The following is a 9,232-nucleotide window of genomic DNA, read 5'->3' on the forward strand; positions in this document are numbered from 1 at the left end:
ACGCACGTCTTCACAATTCTACAACGAAATCAGACTGTGTTGTGGTGACCTTGGTGTCTGCTGTTGAACTGTTCTAATTTGCAAACTTTCGCGCGTAAAGTTATATTGAATGCAATAATAATTATGAAACTTTCGGGTTGATATAATTTTGTACAATGTGGTGAAATAATTGACTGTAGATATATCGATATGTACATGTATATCTAGATATTTTTCAGTATAAGTTATGGAGGCTAACCGCTCGCGGGAAAAAAACGTAAATGAGATTTTAATAATTAATAGTTACCATGGTAACTGAGCTTTTGAATAGGTATGCTCCGTGCTCACTCATATTTATGTATAGATATATTCGCGAAATTATTAAAGAAACATTTCTTCAGATATAAATAGGAATTTTCTTCAGATACAAAAAGATAACTGAGTGAGAAATGTTTAGAGCTTTGTTTTAGACTTTAGAGCATACAAAGAATCGATCATTATTTTATTTTACTAGAGGTCCGTCCCGGCTTCGCCCGTGGTACATATTTACGTTTTCTCTACATAAGAACCATGCGCGTACTTCAAGGAATATAATAAAAAAAGAATTATCGAAATCGGTCCATCACTGCATAGTATAAAACAAAGTCACTTTCTCTGTCCCTTTGTATGCTTAAATCTTTAAAACTACGCAACGGATTTTGATGCGGTTTTTTTTATAGATAGAGTGATTCAATAGGAAGGTTTTAGTATATAATTTATTAGGGTTTAGACAAAGCGGGCGAAGCCGCGGGCGGTAAGCTAGTATTACTATAATGTAAATGCGAGAGGCGCGAGTTCATTTCAAGTATTTAGAGCAATTTTAAATAATTCGTTGTAAAAAATACACATATGTTTACTAAAATTTTATCATTATATTCTTAAATACTATACACTAATGTACACACAAACAACTATTTTGAAAAACTATAAAAATTGCTGGTTTGAGCGGATTGTTTTTGTTTGAAAATTCAAAAATTCAAAATTCAAAAATTCTTTATTTGGAACATAATAACAAATTGTACATAAACTTAAATTACGATGACATCCGTAAAAGCATAAGAGCTGTGGCACGGATGCCAACGCCCACCTCCATACATAAAATAAGTTCCAACTTAATAATGTAACAAGTTTAACAATATATGCAAATTAAGTCGGTTATAAATAGAAAAAAAAAAAAAAGTAGTACAAAATTCTAGATAGCAGGTGTGTTTGTGAGACTGAAGATGTGTATTCGTGAGTGTGTGAGTGTGTGAGTATGTGAGTATGTGAGTGTGTGTGTGTGTGAGTATGTGCCAGTGTGTATGGGTTTTTCCAAGTTTTAGACTGTAAATTTAATAATTTCTTCAGTTTCTTCATACGAACGGGACAAAAGCCAATCAAGGACTATATTTTTAAGTTTATAATTACAGAGTGGGTAGATATTTAAAACCTGATTGAGTTTATTATAGATTAAGGAACTAATAAATGGATAGTGGCGACCAGCTACCGCGGTTCTGCGACGTTCAATAGGACACACCCTGTCATATCTACGCCTGGAATTTATAAGGTTGGGGTCATAAGAAGTATCCAAGTGTTTTCTCATAACAATTTTTAGTATATATAATTGACGTACCGACGGCACTTGGCATAGGGCATACAATTCGCTAGTTGGAAAGCGGAGAGGTTTGTTGGTGATTGTCTTAAGTACAGCCCGTTGGGCTCGTTCCAACCGAATCATCAGAGATTTAACACAACCTCCCCAGGAGGTTAGACAGTAAGAAGTAACAGACTGAATCAGTGCGTAATAGACCGTTTTTAAATAACGGAAGTCTATCACTCCTCTGAGGCATTTGAAAACATATATTAATTTTCTGACTTTAGAACAAACGGTATCGATCTGTTGCTTCCACGACAATGTTGGATCTATTGAAACTCCCAAATATTTTAAACTAATGGCTCTCTCCAGATGTGTACAACTACATTGAACAAAAGGGTCAGTTTTGGGACAGTCATGGGCGCAAATGGTGAATGTGAGTGGGGGCATGGACGAAATTTTGGGCGCAAAAGTTATAAATTTACTTTTCGCAATATTGAGGGTAAGAAGATTTTGTTGCAGCCAATGTTGGACAATTTTTAAGGCGTTTTCAGCAACACTACGTACCTCATTCCATGTCTGAGCATAAAGAATCAGAGTAGTATCGTCAGCATACGAAATTATTTTACAATTATTGAGAGAGAGGTCACACAAGTCATTAATGTAGAGTAAAAACAGGGTAGGTCCTAAGACACTGCCTTGAGGAACGCCGAATGAAACTGAAACATACTCACTCTTGACGTTATTAATAACGACACATTGTGTACGGTCAGAAAGGTAACTACTAAATATATCCAGAACAGAGCCTCTGATACCACAACGTTCCAATTTGGATAGAAGAATAGGAATAGAGACAGTGTCGAATGCTTTAGAGAGGTCCAGAAAGAGAGCTACAGTTTTCAGTTGATGCTCAAAATTGTTAATAATGCAATTAGTTTGTTTCGTTACCGTGTAATTGATCGTGGTGTCTATTATCGATGTTTGGCACAGAGTATGCAAACAAAGGTTGTCAAATTATTTTGCAACTGTCATGCACCACGACAGTCGAGACCTAATCTGTGGTCGACACTTGTACTTCCGCATTCGATCGAGCCGCTCCTCTGCTGTGTGCGCGCGCGGCGGCCATTGAAACACGTGTATCGCATCGGATGATTGGGCGCAAATTCATCGAGTGCTGCAGCATCTCCAAGGTACGTGGTGCATTGTTTTTGCTGCTCACTATATTCCGAACATCGATTTTGTGTTAACGTAATTTTCCCTAATGTAGTAGAAGCCACCCGCTATTTCGGCTTGGTGCGATTCTACATATTTCTGGTGCCGAAACCCGGGAATTTGCGTATCAATTATCATATTCAAAAGCTTATGGTATTACTGGTCACACGTAATTCATAATCTAAAATCAAATTCAATTCCGTTCGTATTAGGTTCTTTGTTTAACAAAGTAGGAAGTTGTTATAAGATCTATTTAAGCAAACACTTATTTTATCGGTGCTTAAATTCAACCGGCTTAAAACAATTTCATATTCTAAAACTTAATACATATTCAGAAGTACAAGTCAAAAGTGTTTAATTATTGTAGGAACTAGTTAAGCAATCACATATCTCATCGGTGCTTAATTTTACACAGGCCTATAGTAATTTCACATTCCAAAACATAATTCATTCACGTTACAGTTTATCCTAACTACATAACTAATATTAAAACGTAATATTAGGTTAAATCGTAATATAAAATAATTTCATTTTATATTAATTATACTCGGGGGTAAATCGAAAAACATTCTAGCGGCTCGCGCAGCGCATCATCACTTTAACTTGTTATTGTAAGTTATAATCTGTATTCATTCACATTACCGTTTCATGCGATTTTCATCCTTAACTTCATACACGTAAAGGTGAAATAATAATTTCATTGTTTCATTTTATTTCATTGTTTGAAAAATTACATCGAAGATTAACTTTGTTATTTAATTGTTTGTGTTTAAACGTTTTTACAGTTTGTTTATTCGATATATAAATTTAAATTTAACAAGATGTCTTTATTAACTAAACATTCAACTCGGAAGTTAGGTTCTTTGAAAAAATTAAAATCTAAATCGGTGGATGAATATTATACGACTAAGGACTTATCGACATTGCGCAGAAAACGTACTATAGCGCTTAAAAGATTATCGAAGGCGTTAGAAATAGGTAATGCAGCTTTGAGTGATCGTTCACAATACGACCTATTTTTATCGTATCATCAGGAAATTAAACAAATCGTTTCAAATTTCGAAAATGCTCATTTTAATATACTCGATCTGTCGGACGACGCGGATAATGAAACTGAAATTGAGGAACAATTCGATGAATTATATTTTCAGATACAGTCTATTTATATTAGTTTAACTAAACATGATACAAATAATTCGATTAACTCGAACATCAATTCATCGAATATCCGTTTACCTAAAATTACATTGCCACATTTTTCGGGCAATATCAAGCAGTGGCCTGTGTTTTATGATACGTTTAATTCTTTAATTCATAACTCAACGTCAATTTCGGACACGGAAAAGTTTCATTATTTAATTTCTTCTCTTAGCGGGGATGCGTTATCGGTGGTTAAGGCGTTCCCTATGACTCATGAATATTATCGCGACGCGTATGAAGCTCTTATTAATCGCTATAAATGTAAACGAACATTAGCTTTTACTTGTTGGCAAGATATTTTAAACACTAACTTCATGCATAACAACGCAACTGAGTTTCAAAAGTCACTCGACTTATTCGATGAAAATTTAAATATTTTAAAATCTATTGACTTACCGATAGATCGTTGGGATTTTGTTTTAGTTTACCATATTTTATCAAAATTAGACAAGAACTTACGCCGCGATTTTGAGGAGAAATATTCTAACGTGGAGTTGCCGTCTTATGATCAATTGAAGGGTTTTTTGCGTTCCAAATGCGAAGCCTTATTACGAGATACACATTTTTCTGGTGTGAACAAATCTTTAAAGCCTTCGACTACTCAAAATCAATCAATGAAACGTTTCAATTCAAATGCACTTGTTGCAAAGAACAATCGAGGTAATTCGAACGATAAGTCTAAAGTTTATTCAAGCAACTGCGCGTATTGCTTTAAGTCGCATTCTATTTTTTCTTGTCAAGATTTTATTAGTAAATCGATTGACGATCGTATGGCTATTGCCACTCAAAACAATTGGTGCTTTAATTGCCTGAAGCCATCACATCAATTAAAAAATTGCAAATCTATTTTTTCGTGTCGTATGTGTAAGCGTAAACATCACACCTTACTCCATCGCGATCATAACACTAAGATCGAATCAAATCAAATCGGGTCGTCGCTGGTGTCAAGGTCACATACGAATCATACAGTGCTGTTAGCCACAGCTATCGTTCAGGTTAAGGATGCTTCAGGTAATATGCAATCGTTTCGTGCCCTTTTTGATACGGGCAGTCAGAGCAATTTCATAACGGAATCAGCAGTAAAACTTTTAAATTTAACGCCGGCTTCAACAACCGCGGCAATTAGTGGCATAGGGGAAGCGGATGCACCTATTATTGGTGACGTCACTTGTTCTATCGGCACTAACGGTCGAGTTCTATTTAACTTGGATATGCACGTCATATCTAAAATATGTGGCGATCAACCTATCGCTCAACTTAATTCATCAAGTTGGTCCCATATTAAATCGTTGCCGTTAGCGGACCCTGGTTTCGATATACCTGGTCCCATTGACATTTTGCTTGCTGCTGATGTATTCGCTGACTCTGTTCTTAATCAACATATCAAGGGAGGTGTCAACCAACCTACCGCGTTTAATTCAATCTTTGGTTGGCTACTTCTAGGTAAAACTAATATTTCATGTAGTAGTCTGTTGCAGACGTTGCCTGTAATCGATAATGATTTAAATTCATTAGTTCATCGTTTTTGGGAATTAGATTCAGTACCGCAAACTTCAATGCTGACTCCAGACGAGTTATTATGCGAACGTAAATTCGTTAATGAACACTCACGTGATCAATCTGGGCGTTATATTGTTCGTATTCCGTTTAAGAATAATTCAGAACCGACATTTGAGGGCTCTCGCGAAGTTGCTTTGCGTAGGTTCTATGCTATCGAACGTAGGTTGTCACGTGACGCTTTGTTAAAATCGCAATATGTCGACTTTATGTCTGATTACATCGAAAGTGGTCACATGACAGTGGTTCCTGCAGCACAAGTTGGTACAGGAAAATATTACATACCTCATCATTGCGTTCTACGCCCTGACTCTGCGACCACACGCCTCCGCGTTGTATTCGACGCTTCTGCGAAGGATATGCATTCTAAGTCACTGAATGACACACAACTTATCGGCCCAAAGCTACAACCGAATATTTTAAATCTACTTTTACGCTTTAGGGAACACAACGTTGTCTTCATGGCTGATGCTCGTCAAATGTTTAGACAGATTGTAGTAGCGCAAGAACATCGTGATTACCAACGCATTTTCTGGAGGAGTTCTCCTGATGAGCCCCTTTTAGAATATCGTTTAAATACAGTCACATATGGATTAGCTTCGTCTCCGTTTCTCGCTTGCCGTACTCTTCGACAGCTTGCTGAAGATGAGGGAGATTCTTATCCACTCGCAAAACGAGTACTACTGTCTGATGTTTATTGTGATGACGTCACAACTGGATTTTCATCGTTAGAGGTCGCTCAGGAAGCAAAGTCGCAGATTATTAAACTTTTTAAGTGTGGACAGTTTGAACTTAGGAAGTGGGCTAGTAATAAACCACAGTTATTGTCTGATCTACCCAGTGATAGTTGTTTGACTGGATCCGTATCGTTAGACAATTCTGATAATCAAATTCTTAAGGTATTAGGTCTTAAATGGAATCCATCCACAGATACGTTCGTTTTCGAAATTGAATCTACTTATCGGCCATGTACTAAGCGTTCAATTCTTAGTGAACTCGCTAGGGTTTTCGATCCGTTAGGTTTTTTATCTCCCATCACAATTCAATCAAAATGTTTAATTCAGAAGTTGTGGATTCTCGGCGTTGGATGGGACCAAACGCCGCCTATCGAGATCATCAATACATGGAACAAACATCGCACTCAACTTAATCTTTTGAGTGAACTTCTAATTCCTCGGCAACTTACCTGCACGGATGCTGTATCGTATGAGCTACATGGGTTTTGTGACAGTTCTACCCTTGCATACGGAGCTGTCATCTATTTACGTGTTACAGATGCTGTTGGTAATATTCATGTTTTCTTCGTTTGCTCTAAGGCTCGAGTTGCACCTCTTAAACATACATCGTTACCACGACTCGAGCTCTGTGCTGCAGTTCTTCTATCAGATCTTTACAAATTTGTAAAAGATACGTATCTTTCTCGTATTCATATTGATTCTGTATATTTGTGGTCTGACTCAACTATCGTTTTGTCTTGGCTGCGTTCTCATTCTTCGCGTTGGACAACATTTGTCGCGAATCGTGTCAGTCACATACAGGATATCACCCCTACAGACTGGTGGCATCATGTATCCTCAGGTGATAATCCTGCTGATTTGTGTTCGCGAGGTTTATTTCCGAGTGAGCTTGTGCACAATGCCTTATGGTGGGCGGGACCGTGCTGGTTAACCCAAGGTAGTGACACTTGGCCTACGGATACAGCTGTTGTCACATCAAATGAGGAGAAGGTCGTTATGGAGAAGGAGCAACGGAAGGTAGCTCTTTCCGCTGAAGAGAGAGCTCCAATCGAACCAACAATAATTGACTCTTTACTTAATCGTTATTCATCATTTCAAACAATCGTTAACATTTTAGCATTTGTATATCGTTTTATCAATAATTCTAGAAACCCAGCTCAAGCTAATCGTAATAATTTCATTAATAACGTTGAAAGACATAACGCATTATTAAAAATCGTTAAACATGTACAGAGTCAAGTCTTTTCGAACGAAATTGCTAATCTTAAATCGAACAAACCTTTATCGAAACCTTTTCGAAAACTCAATCCATTTATCGATCGATTAGGTATTCTCAGGGTGGGCGGTAGAATTTCACGCGCAGGTTTAGAATACGAACAAAGGCATCCAGCCTTTCTACCGTCTGATCATCCATTAACGTTTTTAATTATCGACAACATTCATCGTAACTACTTGCATCCGGGCATCAATACTACGCATTTCTTACTTCTTCAACAATTTTGGATCATATCGGCAAAACGTACTGTACGCAATCGTTTAAGCAAATGTATACAATGCTATCGAACTAATCCGAAGCCATTACAACCGTTTATGAGTGATTTACCGTCATACCGTGTTAATCAAGTCAAACCATTTTCTATAGTAGGCGTAGATTTCGGCGGACCGTTTCGTATTAAATTAGGCCCACATCGAGGTGCTAAGATTGAAAAGGCTTACCTTTGTCTTTTTATTTGTCTTACAACAAAAGCAGTACACCTCGAGGTGGTGTCTACACTGTCCACTGACGCATTTATAGCTGCGTTACGACGCTTTGTGGCACGCCGTGGTCGATGTAACGTGATACACGCGGATTGTGGAACAAACTTTATCGGTGCAAGAAATCAATTATCGTCTCTTATGCATCAAGCTTCTAATTTAGAAAGGATCGAATTTAAGTTTAATCCTCCATCAGCTCCTCATTTCGGTGGTGTATGGGAAATTCAAATCAAGGCGGCTAAATCTCATTTACTTCGTGTAGTTGGTGATCAAGTTCTTACGTTTGAGGAACTTACAACGCTTTTCGTGCAAATCGAAGCAGTATTAAATTCGCGACCGCTTTGTCCAATTAGTTCGGATCCAAATGATCTATCGGTCTTAACTCCAGGCCATTTCCTTACCTTAGAGCCTTTGACAGCTGTCCCTGATGAAGATCTATCAAATGTTAATATAAGTCGGCTTCATCGGTGGCAGTTGTTACAATCATTTCACCAGAGTTTTTGGTCCAAATGGAAACACGAGTATCTTAACTCACTCACACAACGCGCCAAATGGACTAAGGATTCTAAACCGCTTCAGATAGGCTCAATGGTGATAATTAAGGATGAAAATCGTGCGCCACTACAATGGTCTCTTGCCAGAGTAGTGGATCTTTTACCCGGTTCTGATGGTGTAGCTCGGATTGCAGTAGTTAAAACAGCGAAAAATCATATAATTCAAAGACCGTTGGTTAAGTTATGCCCTCTACCAATCGAGGACTAGCTTAAATCGTTTATCTTTCTTTAGTATCGTAAGGTATCTAGACATTAAGTTATCGTTAGCAATAAGATATCGTGTCTGTGTAACATCTATCGTGTTATACAGAATCAATTAGTTAGGTAACTAGTTTTTATCGTAATCAATAAGTATCATCAATAATTATACGGATCATTTTATCGTTCTCGTTCCCATTATGTTCTATTTATCGTCTGACCAGAAAATACCATAGGCATTTTGGTGGGCGGGATGTTTCGTTACCGTGTAATTGATCGTGGTGTCTATTATCGATGTTTGGCACAGAGTATGCAAACAAAGGTTGTCAAATTATTTTGCAACTGTCATGCACCACGACAGTCGAGACCTAATCTGTGGTCGACACTTGTACTTCCGCATTCGATCGAGCCGCTCCTCTGCTGTGTGC

At 37.6% G+C, this 9,232-nt stretch overlaps 1 protein-coding gene across 1 annotated transcript; it reads left to right on the forward strand.

Moving 5' to 3' along the window:
* The first annotated feature begins 5,019 nt into the window (after nt 1-5,019).
* LOC149895847 (uncharacterized) lies at nt 5,020-8,814 on the forward strand. The gene is made up of 2 exons (XM_090118466.1): nt 5,020-7,378; nt 8,048-8,814. The coding sequence occupies exons 1-2, from the start codon at nt 5,020-5,022 to the stop codon at nt 8,812-8,814; spliced, it is 3,126 nt and encodes a 1,041-aa protein (XP_089974592.1).
* The last annotated feature ends 418 nt before the right edge of the window (nt 8,815-9,232 follow it).

The sequence above is a fragment of the Colias eurytheme genome, chromosome 30, assembly GCF_061535395.1.
Source record: "Colias eurytheme isolate Ceu_HAF_F1 chromosome 30, ilColEury1 Martin Lab GWU primary, whole genome shotgun sequence".
Classification (NCBI taxonomy): Eukaryota; Metazoa; Arthropoda; class Insecta; order Lepidoptera; family Pieridae; genus Colias; species Colias eurytheme.